This window comes from Leptodactylus fuscus, chromosome 7, assembly GCF_031893055.1.
Source record: "Leptodactylus fuscus isolate aLepFus1 chromosome 7, aLepFus1.hap2, whole genome shotgun sequence".
Lineage (NCBI taxonomy): Eukaryota > Metazoa > Chordata > Amphibia > Anura > Leptodactylidae > Leptodactylus > Leptodactylus fuscus.
Genome location: NC_134271.1, coordinates 24,744,189 through 24,763,082, shown reverse-complemented (window position 1 = coordinate 24,763,082; position 18,894 = coordinate 24,744,189). Strand labels below are relative to the sequence as shown.

Sequence of the window (18,894 nt, the reverse complement as noted above, 5' to 3'; positions counted from 1 at the left end):
ATAGCATATAATACAGTGTGTGGAGGGGGGGGCATACTGAGGGGCGTATAATACTGTGTGTGTGGGGGGGGTGTTACTCAGTAGCTTAGAATACTTGAGGAGGGGGGTACTGAGTAGCATATAATACTGTGTGTGTACACTGAGGAGCATATAATCTGGGGGGGGGGGGCTACAATGGAGCGTAACTGTCCGCATTTGTGGATCTGCAGTGTATTACGTTTAATTTTCTGTGTTGGCACTTCGCGACAATTTAGTGGGTTTTGGATTGCAGTGTGGGCACTCTGTCTCACAAAGGCTCGCCATCACTGTCCTAGGGCCTCCGGAGGGAGGGGGTATTTCCTGGTCAACCCCTTTAACGAAAGCAGAGTTTATTATATTTATTATGGCAAACTATAACCGCAGCTTCTATAAGCCAGTCGCCCTGCCGATGTAGCCATCTAATGATAGATCAGAACAGATTTAGATCTCGGCTATTTTTGTACAGATTGACCTTTATCAATTTATTTAAATAAAAACACAAACCACTAATTTAACTACTACTGGAAAGGCAAATGGTTAAACATAGTGAAAACACCACATAAGACCCCCAACAGTGCCACGTGTGACCAGCACCCAATACAATGTTCTATATACAAAATTTCAACACAATACATTTTCTTCTTATGGATCTGTATAGAAGGTTTTGTTTGGTTTTTCCAGTCTGGCCGCCATATACATTAGTCTGTATATTAGTCCTGTATTGAGAAAATATCAACCGACTATCCATTAAATGCAGAATTTTTACTAATCCTTAAAGAATCTTTATTTTTAAAATGAGACATCCCTACCATACACATATATAAGAGAGCCAGTCACAAAAAAACATTATATATATAAAACAGATAAAATGGACAGACAGAAAAGTTTAAGAGCAGCGTGCAGTAGTTCATGGCGTGGGCTAGTGAGGCTGCCGGTCCCTCGCTCAGTATTTCTTCAGCCCGAAGCCCACGGCGAGGTGTTGCCGGTTGCTGCTTAGTGGAGGAGAGTTCCAGACCGCAGAACTCGTGCGCTTGTAATAGCGGGGTTTGCTCTTATAAAACATGTCTTCTAATTTTGGGCTGTCAATGGTGCCATAGAATTTATCCACATCTATTGGATGGTAATACTGCTGACACATTGCTTGGGCAAGCTGAGTTCCTGTGGAAAAATAAAATAAAAAATGAACTCAAATCCCTGACATTTTAGCAGCCAAGCCCTCATAGACATGACTACAAGCAGTTTGTTTCATCTACTGTACAGTATTGGACATGGCTGATCCATGTGGACTTTGCTTTCGGCCCCTTAAGGAGAGTTCACAAAACCCTGACCAAAAAGATGGCTCCCATTGAAATCAATGGGAGACTGTCAGTTCTTTTCCCAGGAGTGGTTTGTTACGGCTCCCGGAAAAAACAGACATGCTCATTCTTCAGGCAGAGTCGCTTCACGAATCCACTTGAAGACACTCCCGACTAGACCCATTCATTTGGGCCTAATCCAAAGCAGAGTGCACTGCACTGGCATCCAATCGCAGCTACCCGGATTTTGGACCGGGACCTGAGGTGGCCTCCATCTCAGGTTCCAGACCAAAAAACCCCCGTGTAAACCCGGCCTTACAGATTTATGGCCTTTCCCAATAAATCTGAGTTCACATCTAAGATTGATTTCCATTCGGGAATTCTGTCCCCCATTCCGCTTGAAAAAGCGGAAATCTGGCAGATCCAATTATAGTCCATGGGGTAATTACATTTTAAGCAGATTGGGTTTCCGTTTTTCGAGTCCCCAAGCAAACCCATAGAATGGAAATCCGAATGTTAGTGTGAACCTAGCACACGCCATAAAATTAAAATTGGATAACTAAAGCCACTCTGCCAGGCACCTCCCTTTAGTAACTGGTATTACACATGACAATTGTGATTGAGCAGCACTCACCAGAAGCCCAGGCTGGGATTGGCTTGCGCGGTTTACTTTCATCGTCCGTGGAATCATCGCTATTCAGGTCCATGCCATAGTCATCAGCATTGATTTTGACAGACGGGGGCTTGTAGCCCTTTGGAGTCATCTCATAGGATTCACAGGCTGGGGAGTTCTAGAGGGGTACAAAATGTGTTTTAGCTGGAATAATAGAACAAGTGTTTCAAAGGTTGGGTACATCACCCGCACCCCAGATTTATCCCCCCCCCCCAAACAAAAAAGCCCCTTTTTTTGAAACCAGGCAAAGAAATCACTTCTCAAATTGTTTTTAGTCTTGTATTGTAGATTTTGATTGTATTTTTTGTACACCACTATAGGGCGGCCATCTTGTTTGAGCTTCTCCTCTGCTACAGCAGCCGTAAATGAGTCATTATCAGATAACACATTCCTTAAGGGCCCGTTCACACGGACACAGAGGGGGCGGATTATGGCGCAGAATCCACTTCATAATCTGCCTCCTCACAATGGTGGTCTATGGAGACAGCTAGTGGGAAAAAAGAAGCGACATGACCATTCTTGAGGCGGATTCCGCCTCAAGAAGTCAATAGGAGGCGGAAACCACGTCACGGCTTTTTACGGTCCATTCACTGTCCAGAAGTGGAAAACAGTCTGGCGTTTTATGAAGCTGTTTTTAACACAAAAAAAAAAAAAAAAAAAAAAAAAAGCGCCTCAAGGTCCAAATTACGCCACACGTTATTCACGTCTGAACTAAGCCTTAGACTTTTGATAAAAGTGGGCCACCGCCCGCCCTTACCTGTAGATCCACAGTTACATTCAGTGTTGGGACGCTGACCGCCGCCTGCTTTTCCTTTGCGGCTCTCTCCTGCTGTTCGCGCAGTTTTTGCGCTTCCAGTTCTTTAAGTTTCTTGGCCTCCATTTCTTTACGTAATCTCTCTTGACGCTCTTGTTCCAGCCTCTGCTGCTCCTAGAAGAAAAACAATTACTTTAGGCTACGAACAGGACAATGATGAAGTAAACAGGAGGTTTCGGCGCTGTACCTACCTTGCGCTTGCGTTCTTCCGCCTCTCTGCGCTCCTTCTCGTGCGCTGCCCGCTCAAGCTCCCTTTGTAACTGAAGTGCTCGCTCTTTTTCGATGCGCTCTTTTTCCCTGAACAACGACAACAAGGTTATCATACTATGGAAACAAGTGAACAGTCCTAGGAACTGTGTAGTGGAAGATCTGCCGCTTACTTCTCAGCTTTGAGACGTTCCTGCTCCTTTTCAGCCGCCAGTTGTCTCTCGCGTTCCAGCTCAGCTTGACGCAGATCAGCCAGTTTTTTAGCCTCTGCCAGCTTTCGTTGCCTCTCTTGTTCTTCCTCTTCCCGCTTTTTCTGGAGAAGATCCTGATGTCTGCGTTCTTCTTCCTCCTAGAGCACCAAAGAGATCAATGGTTGTTCCAATTATCATCAGAGAAGACTCACAGCTTTCACCATTTAGTTTTTGGTTTCTACAGTCAAACATACCAGTTGTTTGGCTTTGAGTTTCCGAGCTTCTTCCTCCTGCCGTCGCCGGCCTTCTACCTCCTCTTGTTTTTTAGCCGTTATTTTCTTTTTGGCCTTCTCCTCAGCCAGACGATCCTCTTTCACCTAGAAATTAGGTCAAAATAAAACAAACACGAGCTGAATATGTGACTTTCAGATTTTACATATGGCAGAAGCTACTTTGTTCAGCGATACATTAGTTATTTCATACTAACCAGTGACCACCTTCAACCAAACAATTGCACATTTGCTTACTTTGTAAGATTTGCGCATTCAGATGGGCGACTACATATTTACCTTCTCGCTCTTCTCATCTATCTGTGCAAATTTTTGCTCTATTTTCTTCTTTTTCTCTTCCTCCAGCTGCTCCACTCTCTCCCGAGCCTGCAGAACCTTGCGCAGTCGCTCCTCCCTCCTCCTGTAATTTTATACAGAAAGTTAAGTCATGAAAATTTAAGAGCGTAAATCTAAAAATCAAAGCCATAAGATTAGTTATACTTCGAGACACTCACAACTTTAATTCCTCCTGCTTGCGTTTCTTGCCCTCTTCTATTTTTTGCTTGCGCAGAAGTTCAGCCTCCTCTTTCTTGCGGAGAGCTTCCTGGCGTTGGCGCTCCTTCTCCTGAGAGGAAACGGATGCGTCACACTCAAATAACGCCAAAAAAACAAAAACAACACTTTCCAATCTGTGGAAAAACCAGTGTGCCTGCACCAAGCCTTAAAAGTGTCCTGCACCACCCTGTCACCCGGCTAAGACAGATCTCAAACACCAGTGACACCTTTAAGTGTGAAGTACTTACTTCTGTCTGGTTATAGCACAGGGAGTAAGGAGGGGAAAAAAAAAAAAAAAAAAGTTACATAGTAAGTCACTAGAACAAAAAAACAAAACCAAATGCAAAAAGGAGAGTCAGTCAAACCAAGCAAGAAGAAGCCGCACAACAGGCTCATGTCCCTCTGCTTAGTATTAAAACAGTTTTTGAAACGTCACAGTACCAGGGTCAGAATTTCACATTGCTTGTGGCTTAGGTAGCAAAAACCTAATGACAGATGTAACAGAACTGACTGCCCAGTTATTTAGGCTGTAGACATAGCTCTACTCATAAGCCAACCACAACCAACCCAATGGGCAGCACAAAATATCTACAAACACATTACAGCACGGCGCTCATGGATCTGGGCACTGTAAGATACTGCAACTGGTTTAATATTTTTTTGGGGGGGGCAGACAACCCCTTTAAGACTAAAATGTAGTCCTTTGCAATGAGGGCGGGTTCACATCTGCGTCCGGTCTCTGCTTTAGCCAATCCGGCAGGTTTCCGTCTTCTGCCCCGAAAAACGGGACAGGGGACAGAAACCCGACTGTTAGTTTTTAAACCCATTCACTTGAATGGGTTTGCAAAGTGACCGCCTGTGAGTCTTTTGCTTGTCCGCAGGGAAACTGTTTTGTTTTTTGTTTTTTTTTCTTTAGCTGGACACAAAGTCGGACCATGCAGGACTTTGTGTCCTGTTAAAAAAACAAAACAAAAAACAGTTTAGTCACGGACAGGCAGAAGAAGCTCGCGGGCGGTCACTTTGCAAAACCACTCAAGTGAATGGGTTTAAAAACTGACCACCGGGTTTCCATCCCCTGTCCAGTTTCTCGGGGCAGAAGACAGAAACCTGCCGGATTGGCCAAAACTGGGCGCTGGTGTGGAAACGCCCTGAGCAAAAGCACTGCAGGGCTTAGAGATTATTTCACAATGTTACCCCTTATTTCAGATATTGCTCAACAGCCTGTAAAGTGTTCCTACTGTAAGGCCTGTGATTTCAAAAGGGGTACAAGACCCGTAAACAGTCTATAGGAGTCAAGGAAGCAAACTGTCCTGTATATATAACATGAGTATGAGAACGCGTGACATGTATAGATCAAGTCAATGGTTCTTCCAAAATTAGTTAAAAAAAAAAATAAAAAAAAATACACAACTACATTTCCCAGTTGCTTTCTAACCTCTACACTGCCCATCATCCTAAAAGTTTCTTCTGCACATGCTCCATCTGTTAGGATGGCAAATATCTAGTTAAGATATAGGTTGTGTCTTGTGGCATCAGTGATGGGGAGGAAAGGGGGATTTCACTGGGCTTGTTCTGGTACACACAGTTTGGCATATTACTTTTAATGACAATGATATTTGGTAACGTGCATGTAAACTACATAGGATTTGTATTGTGGGAATGCCTCTGTACGTTCCACCTACCTTGGGGTCTACCTTCAGAGGAGTGTTGCGCTTTATAAAGGACTTGGCTATAAAACTCTTCCCAATAGATCCCGGAGTCATCATGAGCAGTTGATTTTTCTGTACTGTATGCAGGAAAGTCTTCATATGGGCAGGAGGCGGCTTTATAACCTGAACCACAAGATATATTGCGTTATCTGCAGTGTCCACATGACAACCTAATGGCTTTTAAATGGGACCAACTTACTTTGTTGGGAGGACAAGGAGGAGAAGGAGTCTTCTTTCTGGGAGGGGAGATCTCCTGCTCATCGTTGGACTGGTCATCATCGGACAGCTCATCCACAGCACGCTTATAACTCTTCCTCCTGCTACAAGGATAGAGAGTGGATAATCTTTATCAAATACAGTATGTCATGTCATTCTGTCCAGCTGTTGCAAAACTACAACTCCCAGCATGCATACTTGCTCTGCTGTTCTTGGAACTCCCATGGAAGTGAATGGAGCGCATTGGGGGTTGTAGTTTCACAGCGGCTGGAGAGCCGAAGGTTCCCTACCCCTGCTTTAAAGGGACAAGTTGTAGACAGCTATCGGACCCTAAGCAATTTACCTTATGGTTTGATCATCCACATCAGGAACGGTTTCTGTGAACACAAGAAAAATTATATTTAGGTTTATGAAGATAACCAGGAGTTTAGTCCTCTTAGCTTCCAAAATCCAATAAGGACGTCATTTGACTACAAACATTTGGGAAACGCAAAATAATTACCGATAAACTATTAAGAGCCTAAAGGGACTGTTCAGGGTCTGACAATAGAATTTTCTAATATACTTTCTTTACCAATTCCTCAAGGTTTTCTAGATCTCTGCTTGCAGTCATACACTCTGCTTACTCCCAGTGGATAAAACTCAGTCCCTGGTCATGTGATTCACGGTCCATGGTCACATGATGTACACACAGGCGCACAGCTTGTCAGCCACAAAACAGTAATGGGACGTCTGCCTACACGAGCTGTGCACATTACATTACTATGGACTGATTTTCGTCCAGTGAAAATAAGAATGAATGACGGCAAGCAGAGACCTAGAAACCCACAAGCCATTGACACAAAGTATATTGGAAAATTGTATAACATTTGTGTTTCAATATTTGTCTAAAACATAGGACAGACTAAGTTTTGGAGACGAGTCGTTACACTCACCAGGATTTGAGGTCAGTGACCCTCTGGTCACCATGCGCTGTGGCTCAGTCTCCGGCTGCTTGCTAATGGCGATCTTGTTAATTTCTCTTGTTCGCAGAGAACGTCTGGGGCTCTCAGGAGACTGGAAAAGTGGCAGACATGCGGTACGGTTAAATTTGTTAGGGTAAAGAGATTGACATACAGTATATAACAAGATGCTTCAGCTTCACAATATATATTTGTGTGTCCCCATCTGGAAACTAACAACCGCACATTTTCAGAGGAGAAAGATGGACACAGAGAGCGGCACATAACTCCATGCTAATAATTTGCCGAAATGTATATCTGCACTTAAAACTTCATCAGCCTGGAGGTCGAGGGCATTTAGAATAACAGAAGAATAAATAAGTAAGGCTCTATATAAGTAGGAGGCAAGGCTACCATTGTAGACAGACCACACAAGATCTTTGGGAAGCCGCCATTATCCCAACATAAAGTCAAAGCACCTTGATGGAGCCTATTATAAGTCAATGAGGTTCAATTGCCCAAACCGGAAAACGGGACGGAATGTGCCCCTAAAGCCTCCTTGTGACTACAGCACCAGTCTATGTGGCTGTGGGCACAGCTGGAGGTTGCAGACCTGTCCACCCATAGAAGTAAATGGAGCACCAGTAATTTCAGTCCTCCTGACCACTGGGGGTGGGGGAGACTACCAGTGATTGGGCAATTAACCCCCTACCCACAGGACACTTGTCCAAAATGGGACAACCCCTTCTGTACCAGCAACTCCCGTCTTGAGCATGCCTAGAATAAGCTGCATGTAGATTATGTATCTGGGTAAAAGTAACTTTGCTAAGTGGATGATGAATACGCATACACTTTATTCACTTGCTCAATGAATTGCTATTGAATTGCTACAATAGATGTTAAAATACAAACTAATGAACTCGATAAAAGAAAAAAAAAAATAAAAAAAAAAATTCCCACACAATAGAAAAATGCTTAAGTCAATGACAATTACACGGTTCTGCATTTACTTCAAGCGCCTGCCTTACCTCCTGAACAGGTTCTGCAGTTTCTGGTCTGTAAAAGAGAAGCCATTATTAAGTCTGTGTACATGGAGAGTCTGCACAAGGAAAGCTCAACTGCAACAGGCATAAAATCTATCATACCTGTGATCTGAAATATGAATGTAATATAAGCAGAACAAGGCAGGGTAGAAGTACTGCAGTTAATGGGGTTAACCCAAATATATTCATCACAGATCAACAGGATTGGTGATACGAGTATAACTGCTGAATATCCCACCAATCACAAGCAGAGGGGTCCCCATCTTCACCTGCGTGAATTAATTGGTAGCGTGTGACCACCACTCAGTTTACTTCTATGATCTGATATACGTTAACGCGCCATCAGTCTCCAAGACATGAATGAAGCAGTAGTCAAGCCCAGGAGGCACTACCACTCCATTCACACAGGCTACCATCGCTCCCATTTATTGGTAGAGGTCCAATGCTGTAGGTAGGAGATATGATGTTCATGATTTTAACCCATTTAAGGGTTGGTTCTCATATTTTTTTTAAAGGGATCCCATCAATGGATAACCCTTTTTTACCTCCCTAACACGTAGGAATAGCCTTAAGAAAGCACAGTAAGCAGCCATTTTCTTGTGGCCCGGGTATGCGCAGTCGGCTCTGCCTGAGGGCTAGAAGATTGAAAACCAGGATGGAAGACGACGCAGGGAGAAGGTGTTCCAGAAATATGGAGGCGTCGCTGGAGATTTCTCTCAGCATTGGGGACACCCCCAAAGCATACCGAAGAAAAACCGGATTTCTACCGAATGGCAGTGTGGAGAAGACATCTAAAAGTAGGAGAATGGCCTTTCTTAAGGCTATTCCTATGCGTTATCGAGCGGGGGGGGGTATCCATTGATAGACGAATAGGCTTTCTAAAGGCAATTCCGACGTCTTATCCACACAAAAAAAAAAAAAGAAAGAAAAAGTTTTAATGGTAGGATCCCTTTAACGTAGACGATATCCTCGAATACAAATCTACTGCAGGCATACCGTATCTTTTCATCATGTTTTAAGGACTAATCCTATCTCAAACATTTATGATATAATCACAGAACTTTTGTCAGTGGAGTCACATACAGTTTTATGAGAGTTCTGAAGACAGTCAAGTATGTTTGCTTGTCTGGACTAACACTAAACACTAGTATCCTTAGGACAGGTCATCAATATTAGATCTGCGGTCACTGGTTTGGAGACAACATGGGTCAGGTATTGTTTACATGAAACCTATGCGGTAGCGCTGCGGTACCAACACTTGCCGCTAAAGTTTGTACGGTGGTGAACAAGTAGCGTGGCAAAACCCCTGGAACCCCGCAGATCTCATATTTATTCTAGCCCAGCAGGTGTAGGAAGCGGATAACCCCTTTAAAAAGGACCTTTCACCTGGGGCACATGCGGTTTTATATACCACTAGAAAGCCGCCAGTGCGCTGAATTCATCAGCTTTCATGTTTTGACAGTCAGGAACGCCCTTCACCACAGTAGTGTCTATTGTGCTGTACTATGAGAGCAGTGAGGAACGCCTCCCCCCTCCTGATAGTGCTCGTCCATAGTACTGTCAGGAGAGGAGGGAGGCTCTCACAGTACAGCACAATAGGCTACAGTACCGGCACTGATAGTTCTTCACCAAGGGGCACAGAACGGGAAAGCTGATAGTGTGCCGAATTCAGAGCACTGTGGGCTTTCTAGCAGTATATAAAACCACATGTGCCCCAGGAGGTGAAAGGTCCTCTTTAAGCTACGTAGTTGTAATCTGATCCTTCAGTCCTGCCCTAAGAGTTTGTTGCCCCTTCAGTACATTTTTATACTCTGGAAACTTGAAACGTTACATTGAAATGGCTCTACCTGATTTTTACGGTGACTTCTTCATCCACTACTTCAATAGAGCTCTGGTCTGGAGGAACAAACAAAAGGTTACAGTGTGATCAACGAGAAGAGTAAAACAAACCTGAAATACAGCGGCAGGACGTGGGGTACTTACAGCTCTTATAGCTAGAGGAGGAGGAGGCGTCTGAAGCTTTCTTCCGAGAAACTGACCGGCGGATGGATTTGCGCACGGCTTCTCTCGTCATACTCTCACGCTTGCTAGCAAGAGAGTACTGGTTAACCAGAGATGTTCGAGAGCTGATTGATTTCCGCCCAACAATGCTGCGGCGGACTGACCGGCGGTCAGATTTCGACCCTGTAGGTGTCACGGTGTAGTTTGACAGTTCCAGTGCTAGCTCTTTGGCAGCTTGTGCAACAGGCTGAGGAGAGTCAAGCGTCAGATCTACTGACCCAGTAACCGCAGCCTTAGGAGTGGAGCAGTCTGCAATCTTCAGTTTAGCTGCAGTGCGACCATTTTTCTCAGGAGTGGCGGGAACTGAAGGCTTATCAGATACGACTGCTGGGGGAGCAGATGGAATAGGTGGTGCAGAAGTAGTTGGGACAACAGTTTCTAATGCAGGATTTTTGTCCAGAGAGTCTGACTTGGTTACCTCTGAAAGGTGCACCTCTGCACTGCGACGGTCCTCTGCACTAATCTTCACCTGAAGCCGACGGTCACCGGACGCATTGGAGAGTTCCTCTAGTGGTTTCTCAGCTACGGGCACGCACATTGTGCTGGCTTGGGCCTTAGCTCTTGTCACTCTCTTAGGCTGCTGCTCTGACTCTTCCTGAATGGATGTATTAAGTGGTTTTGCCACATGTCGAGAAGACAATCTGCGTACTGAGGTGCTCCAGCTGACGCTGCTTCTTCTCCGGGATGTCCTGCAGATCAGAAAATAAGTAAATTACGTAAGATACCCATGAAGGAATCTTATAGGGTTTGACCGGGCCAAAAAAGAAAAACCTCTCCTTGCTCCTCTGCGGTCCGGTCCTGCCAATCATTCTAAGACTGACCACTGAGGTCAAACAGCAGCTTCAGTGCAAGGTATCCGGGAAGTCACAGCCACCACCTCCCTCAGCCTATTTTTTTTTTTGTAGATTGTGAGCCCCATATAGGGCTCACAATGTACATTTATTTTCCTATCAGTATGACTTTGTAGAAAGGGAGAAAATCCACGTAAACATGGGGAGAACATAAACTCCTTGCAGATGATGGCCCTTTCGGGATTCGAACCCAGGACTCCAGTGCTGCAAGGCTGCAGTGCTAACCACTGAGACACTGTGTTGCTCTCTCCCTCAGCCCATTTCAATTTTTTTTTTTTTGCCTGGACAAGTTCTTTAAACAGTTATATTGATGCAGATAGCGTATTTTTTCCCTACACTTTTCTTACCTGCGACCATTGGGATCTCGATTTTCATCTGGCACAATTGATGTTCTCTTCTTTCTGCGTCTCTTCTGAGATGGCGTCTTTGGCATTAGCTCCGGTTCAGCAGTGAAGTCACTGATGACAGATAAGAGATGGACTTAGACAGAATTCATTGGTTTTTACAGCACGGCCTGAAACATTTGTGCAAAAAGTAGTTGAACTCTGTTTTAGTTCCTTTTAGGGCTCGTTCACACATGAACAAAGGGGCAGATTTTGACAGCGGATTTCGCTTCAAAATCTGCCCTTTTACAATGGTGGTCTATGCAGACCACCGGGCTTCTTTTTGCCGCTAGCGGCGGACTGCTGCTAGCGGAGAAAAGCAGCGACATGTCCTTTCTTCAGGCGGAAGCCGCAGCGCGCTGGACCGCGGCAGCACCCTCCTATGTCGGCTCATTCATTTGAAAACCAGTGAGGGTGCCCCACATGTGAACTGGCCCTTACAACCTCTACGACAAGTGCTTTTGTTCCATCAGACTTTTAATGGAAGAGAAAATTTGCATTAGTACCATTTTTTGAAGAGCATTGCCTGGTTTGGTAAGAAACCTAGTAACATTGAAGCCAAGCCAGAATGTCAGATGGCCATCTCAGGGTTACTGCCCCTCATCTCTACAAGATGATAATGCATACTACAAGGAGGTCTGCTAAGGGAAACCTCTCCCTAAGGATATATAGTACTCCTTTTTAAAGGGATCCTATCATTGGATCTCCCTAACACATAGGAATATCCTTAAAAATAGGCTATTCTCCTACCGTTAGATGTCTTCTCCGCGCCACCGTTCAGTAAAAATCCCGGTTTTCTTCGGTATGCAAATGAGTTCTCTCGCAGCACTGGGGGTGTCCCCTATGCTGCGAGAGAACTTTCCAGCAACTTCTCTATCTTCTGCTGGAACATCCTCTCTCTGTGTCTTCTTCCGTCCCGGGTTTCAATCTTCTAGGCCTCGGACAGAGCCGACTATGCATGCCCAGGCCACTTGCACAGTAAACTGGTGGCCAAGGACGGAAGACGACCCAGGGAGAGAGGCGTTCCAGAAGAAGATAGAGGCATTGCTGGAGATTTCTCTTGAAGCATTGGGGACGCCCCCAGTGCTGCGAGATAAATCATTTGCATACCGAAGCAAACCCAGGATTTCTACCGAACGGCGGCACAAAGACGACATCAAAAGGTAGGAGAAGAATAGCCTTAAGGCTATACCTACACATTACAGAGAAAGAAAAGGGTATCCAATGATAGGATCCCTTTAAGCTTATGGTTTGGATTAAAATAATAAAAAAAAAAATTATATATATATATATATATATATATATATATATATATATATATATATATATATATATATATATTTTTTTTTTTTTTTTTTTTTTTTAACAAAAACGAAATCTGTGAGCTGGCACCAGGAGGAGTCAAATCCTTTCAATACAATTTCATTGCCCTAAGACCCAGCAGAAGAAACTCAATCATAGCAAGGCGCGAAAACCTGCACAGAATATATCACTGGCCGCAGTTCTCTGAGCTGGTGGTGACATTCGCTGCCATACACTGGACACAGTCAGTAAAGAAGTATCCTCATGTATAATGGTTTCTGAAAACTGTGGAGGACGTTGTAGAGAAGTCCTGAGATCAAGAAAGTGCTCTGTTATAAAAAGCTTCATAGGTAATGGATATTTGTGTAGTAGGCTTATATCTGACACCTCCTCACTGGGCCAGCTGACAATTTTATCAGTTTCTTTAAGAATTAACAAGAACACAGATTTGCACAGAAGCTTAAAACAGATTTTATTTTCAGGTAAAATTGCCCGGCCATACCAAAGATATTACAAAGATTCTTCAAATCGCCTGAACAGATCATTTCAGCAGAGCTTATTGCAATGATGGCCTCTGCTTAATAGTTGTGCAAGGTGGACTCTCCTTTTAGCCCTAAGCAAGGCATGCAACAAAAGTCATTTAGGCTAAATTCCTACTAGGGTTGGTCACAGTCATTAAACAGGACCTTTCACCGATTTGAGCACAGGCAGTTCTAGCTACTGCTGGAAAGCCGACAGTGCTCTGAAATTATTGCATTGTCTTTCCCGATCTGTGCCCCGGGTAAAGCGCTATCGGTCCCGCTACTGTAGCTCTTTACAGTCAGTCAGGAACGTCCTTGTTCACAGCAGCGCCTATCGTGCTGTAACGTGTGAGCGGGGAGGAACATTGCCTCCCTCTGCTCACAGTGCTCGCCCATTGACGAGTATTATCAGGAGGGGAGGGGATGTTTCTCCCCGCTCTCACAGTACAGCACTATAGGCGCTGCTGTGAAGAAGGACGTACCTGACTGACTGACTGTCAAACACCCTTCTGACTGTGAAGAGCTACAGTATCGGCACCGATAGCTCTTTACCCGGGGCACAGATCGGGAAAGCTGACAGTGCACTGAATTCAGAACACTGTTAGCTTTCTGTGCCCAAATTGGTGAAAGGTCCTCTTTAAGGTCCGCATATGGGATGCAAACGATGGAGAGCCTATCCAAAGAAAAGAAAAAAAAACAAAAAAACCCATAAAGTTACCTGTGGACCCCATAAACTAATGGGGTCCGGCCAGTTTCAGTATAAAACTGTCAGAGAGAAAAAGGTCCTCCGTGCAGGACTTTTCTCTCCATCGATCTTCAACATAACCTGCAGCAGAGTCTCCTACGGAAATCTCGAAGCATATGTGAACCTAGCCATAGCCAGTTGAGGCTCCATTCATATGGAGGAAAATGGCACTTTATTTGGCGCCAAATTTTAAAGAGGACCTTTCACCACTTTTGGGCACATGCAGTGTTATATACTGCTGGAAAGCTGACAGTGCGCTGAATTCAGCGCACTGTCGGCTTTCCCGATCTGTGCCCGGTGTAAAGAGCTTACGGTGCCGGTACCGTAGTGCTCTATGGTCAGAAGGGTGTCTCTGACAGTTAGCCAGGAACGTCCTTCTGCCTCGCGGCGCCAATCACGCTGTACTGTGGAGCGGGGAGGAACTCCCCCCTCCCGCTCCTGATAATACTCGTCTATGGACGAGCTGTGTGAGCAGAGGGAGGGGGCATTCCTCCCGGCTCCACAGTACAGCACGATAGGCGCCGCGAGGCAGAAGGACATCTCTGGCAAATGGTCAGAAACGCCCTTCTGACCATAGAGCACTACGGTACCGGCACCGTAAGCTCTTTACACCGGGCACAGATCGGGAAAGCCGACAGTGCGCTGAATTCAGCACACTGTCAGCTTTCCAGCAGTATATAACACTGCATGTGCCCAAAAGTGGTGAAAGGTCCTCTTTAAGCACTGAAAAAAAAAAAAAAAAAAAAAGCCTCCCATTGATTTCAATAGGTTTTGTTAGCTCTTTTTTCCACGTTGAAAATTCAGCGCCAAACAAAGCGGCATTTTCCTCCGTGTGAATGGAGCCTTAGGGTGCCGATGTACAAAGCAACCATCTGGACCGAAGTCACTTGTGCGTCCAAAACCACTGTAAATCTCTAGACTACCCCAAGTGTGATGTTTGCTTTAACCTGGGTTTTAAGTTGCAATCCCAAGCTGATGGACTCACCTGCTGAACATCTTTTTGGCTGCCTCTTCTATCTCCAGGAGCCATACCATGTGCTTGTTGTCTAGAAGACGAACAAAATCTTCTGTCTTGCGGGCACAAACCTGCAGAAGCTGTGAAAGGCTCTCCGGATCGTTCATGGTGGCACCTGGGCAGGAAGCGAATGATAAATAATATAAAATATATAGCTTAGGCCTCATGCACACAGCTCTTTCATAGGCAGCTGCTTATAAATATCCCAATCTCCTCTTTCATACGGCACCAGAAGCAAGTTTCTACATTTTATAACACAAGAGAAATCAGTTACAAGTGACCCCCCCAAACACACTGATTTCCTCTTAATTATACAAATAACTTTATTTATATAGCGCCAACATATTCTGCAGCACTTTACAAGTCAAAGGGGACAAGGCCAGTATGTGACATTAGAATGTGACAAAGAATGAACGTATTAAGAGATAGGACTGAGGGCTCTGCTGGCAGGAGCTTACAATCTATGAGGAAATAGGGAGACAAGAGGTAATGGGCCAGCCATCTTTTAATAAATAAGGTCATATAACTGAAGCTGTAGGAGCCATCACCAAGTGGTATCTGAAGGAATGACAGAGTAGGGACAGAGTAGAGGGGCAACACGGTGGCTCAGTGTTAGCACCGCAGCCTTGCAGCGCTGGAGTCCTGGGTTTGAATCGGACAGAGTGATCTGGTCATGTAATAAGTCTGCTCATACAAATGTGATGTTATGGCAGGTTCATACACTATACGCAGTGAGACACAGGGAACAGCACTCACTGGAGAAGCAAGGAAAAGAGTAACAGTAAAACAATTTCACAGAAAGATTTTTCTGGGTAAATGATATTTATAAAGCCTTATAACAAGTCATCAATATCTGATTGGCAGAAGTCCAACACCTGGAACACCTGCCGATCAGCGGCTCTCAGAAGCTGCCATAGGCTAAGGCCCCACGAAAGTGCTGCGGGAACACATTGCGGTTCTTTCCACAGTGCTTTTAAGAGAAAGTTCAGAGTTTTCCTCTGCGGACTTTCTCTTAGCATTATATCTACGGGAAAGCCGCCGGCGTTTCTGTAGATATAATTGACATGCTGCGATTTGCAAAACCGCAACGGTTTTGCAAATCGCGGTGTATCCGTGCTGCGATCTTTTCCGCAAAGTGGGGTTGGGATTCGCATGAATCCCATCCGCTTTGCCTGTGCTGTACAACGCCACGATTTTTCCCGCAGCGTCTCTGCTGCGGGCAAATCGCGGCGTTTCCAGTCCGTGGGGCCCCGGCCATAGGGAGAGCATTGTCAGAGCAGACAGCTCCGTTCTATATAGTCACCATACTGACTTAGTCCATCTCAACCTCCATCCACTTGTATAGTGGCAGAGCCATACAGAGATGACTATTTCTGGGTCTGTCCCCTGTATAGTACACAGGGATCCCTCAGTCAATGCTCCGGCCTGTCCACTCCACAAAACCAGACTGACTACATGTTATTATCCCTCTCTCCCCCCAATGTAGCAGTAAGTAGGATGCGGACCTGCCAAAAATGAACCCTCCTTGTGGCCAGTCTGTATAATTTGTAATATCTGCAGAAGTTTTCTTGTAAATCAGGACGTACAGACTTGTCATGTTTATACAATGCAACAATTATAAAGAAAAACACAGGAACACGGAAACATCTTATAGAGAAAACTTGTACAACATCTATAGTACAGCAAACCAAACATCCTGTGAGCTAAAGTTACTAAGGCTGTGTTCACATCTCCATTGGATTTTTTTTGGTTCTATTAAAGTAAAACAGAACAGTAATCCTGATGGGGATGAATCAAATATCTGACTGACAACTGGGGTCAGCCATTTTGCCATTCGTGATTTGTGACAAAACCTCCGACGCAATTGGGCAGACTGCTTCACCAATGACACATAGAACATGTTAAGGCAAGTAGTACAATACAGTAACACCACAGACATGCACCCTCTGCAGCAACAATACAAGAAGTCTATATACACTGATGGCAGCCCAGACACAGGACTCCATGCTGCTGTCACACACATTAATGACAGCAAAGGACAAGTGATCTTTCTGCGAATATAAATGTAAAATATAGTCAACTATTGGCCAAACAGAGAACAATATATCCCCAGGCGGCTACACCGATCCAATAGCCGTGAGAGTGATGAAACTAGCCAAGTGCTGTACCCGGCTGTCAGTCCATAGAACTTAAAAAGGGCCATGTTCAGCTAAGGGGGGCATTCACACGGAGTAACGTGGCGCTGATTCTACCACAGTAACTCGCGGCAGAATCAGCGCTGATAAAAAGACTCACAATGACTTCAATGGATTCTGTTTTCCGCACGGAACTCATTTAAGTCTTTTTATCAGCACTGATTCTGCCACGAGTTACCGTGCCGGACTCAGCGTCACTTTACTCCATGTGAATGCCTGTTAATTCTACAAGAATACTGAGCTCAAGACCCCGGGTATAGAAGTCAGGGGAGGTCCCAGTGGTCAGACATGGAATATCCCTTTAAAGACGGCCATGGCTGATACTGAAGTGACACAATGTGCTCTACTGATCAGGAGGAATATCAAGGGACATCATGTAGTGCTAAAGGCAGGACAAGGGAAACCTGCCCTATATAAAGGATAGAAGGATTTATATAAGAACAAAACAACCATCTGACACTATTAGTAATATATACACATATATATATATATATATATATATATATATATATATACACACACTTATTAGTTATATTAATATATATTAGTATATCAGCAACGATTCCTGTAAAGGGTAAGCTTGTATTATATACATAGGATAACATATCTGCAGGATACATGGCAGCACAATTATATATATATATATATATATATATATATATATATATATATATATATACACACACACACATGTTATATACACACATATACACATGCATACAGTGCCTGCACATTCATGTAAAACAATTCCATATGTAAAGTGTATACATATATGTAGTGTATAAACATATAACGTGCATGCCCTTACATACAGCTGGGGTATATATATATATATATATATATATATATATATATATATATATATATACATATACACACACACACTATCCAGATACGTCACAGCCCTCAGCCCCGTCACACTTGCACCCTCACTATAGACGAGCTCCGGCGCTATCATGGCTGCCGCATAGGTTTAAAGCCCCGAGCGCACACAGCAGCCCCCCAGAGGACAAGGACATTTCACAGGGAGTTCTTCCCCGCTCCGGCCGCTTCTTACCTCTCCCGGGTCCGGTCTCCCGAGTTCCAAGCTCCCGGTATCTCCTGCTACCCGTGTCCTGTGTCCCGGCGCTGCAGACGTCTCTTCCTCTCGCGCCCAAACCGTTCAAATAGTTCAAATCCTAACGGCTGTAGCCGGAGGTGCAGTGACGTCACAGGGGAGGAGCTAGAGAGCCATAGAGGCGCCTGTCTGAGGGTAGAACGCCGTGAGAGGCTGCGCGTCCGTCACGTGACGGTGAGCCGTCAGTCAAAACCATTGGGACGTTTGTATTGTGCCTGTCTGCGGGATAACAACTTGTAATGCTCAGTGCCAGACACAAGGGGGCAGAGTGCAAGAAGGTCAACAGCTTGCAGTGCATGACGGGGTGTTACTTGCAGCTGCACTAGCTTTGCTCTGTACCTGTACCTGACACACTGCAGACATTGGACATTGCACAATCCTCTTGTGCCCATTTTATTCTAATTCTGTCTCCTTAATGCTTCTCTTTGCTCCAGACTTAGCCCGTGTTTGCGCCTATTTGCAGGTCATACTTACCAACTCTCAAGATATCTGTGAGAATCTGGCGAAAAGGAGCGACCTCCCGGCGCCAGAAGAGGGGACGAATCTCGGGACAGACCCCTGAGCTCCTGGGGGTATAAGGAGAGAACATGTTCAACCATGCACAATAAATAACCACACCAAGCAGTGTTGGCGCAAACTTTTAGTGACATAGCCATTCTTTATTAAAGGGATTCTCCGGCTTCCAAAAATGATCCGTAAATACACCCACAGCAGAGCTAAATCCTCATTGTCCCTTGTGCAGCCATTGCTTGGCTTTATGTTACTTGCTGCTC

General features: G+C 44.8%; 1 protein-coding gene across 2 annotated transcripts; it reads right to left on the bottom strand.

The window, feature by feature from the left end:
- Window positions 1–826: 826 nt before the first annotated feature.
- INCENP (inner centromere protein) lies at window positions 827–18,206 on the bottom strand. Of its 2 annotated transcripts, none has more exons than XM_075281364.1 (18): window positions 18,062–18,206; window positions 14,780–14,924; window positions 11,191–11,301; window positions 9,915–10,681; window positions 9,779–9,827; window positions 7,917–7,944; window positions 6,883–7,003; window positions 6,291–6,324; window positions 5,931–6,051; window positions 5,705–5,854; window positions 3,983–4,092; window positions 3,768–3,888; window positions 3,453–3,575; window positions 3,181–3,356; window positions 2,992–3,097; window positions 2,744–2,914; window positions 1,948–2,104; window positions 827–1,176 (listed from the first exon to the last, which is right to left on the bottom strand). In XM_075281364.1, exons 2-18 carry the CDS (start codon window positions 14,914–14,916, stop codon window positions 962–964), a joined length of 2,697 nt encoding a protein of 898 aa, XP_075137465.1. In that variant the 5' UTR covers window positions 14,917–14,924; window positions 18,062–18,206; the 3' UTR covers window positions 827–961. The 2 variants fall into 2 exon arrangements, with proteins under 2 accessions (XP_075137465.1, XP_075137466.1); XM_075281365.1 differs by having other exon boundaries at window positions 2,744–2,911.
- Window positions 18,207–18,894: the final 688 nt, after the last annotated feature.

What these genes read in the sequence shown, in the direction of transcription:
- INCENP (XM_075281364.1), bottom strand. Translation starts at nt 14,916, where the DNA reads ATGAACGATCCGGAGAGCCTTTCACAGCTTCTGCAGGTTTGTGCCCGC. An exon ending in CTCCTTGTCCTCCCAACAAA is followed by an intron (nt 5,855 to 5,930) that starts GTAAGTTGGTCC and finishes CTTGTGGTTCAG; the next exon opens with GTTATAAAGCCGCCTCCTGC. An exon ending in ATGTAACTGTGGATCTACAG is followed by an intron (nt 2,105 to 2,743) that starts GTAAGGGCGGGC and finishes GTACCCCTCTAG; the next exon opens with AACTCCCCAGCCTGTGAATC.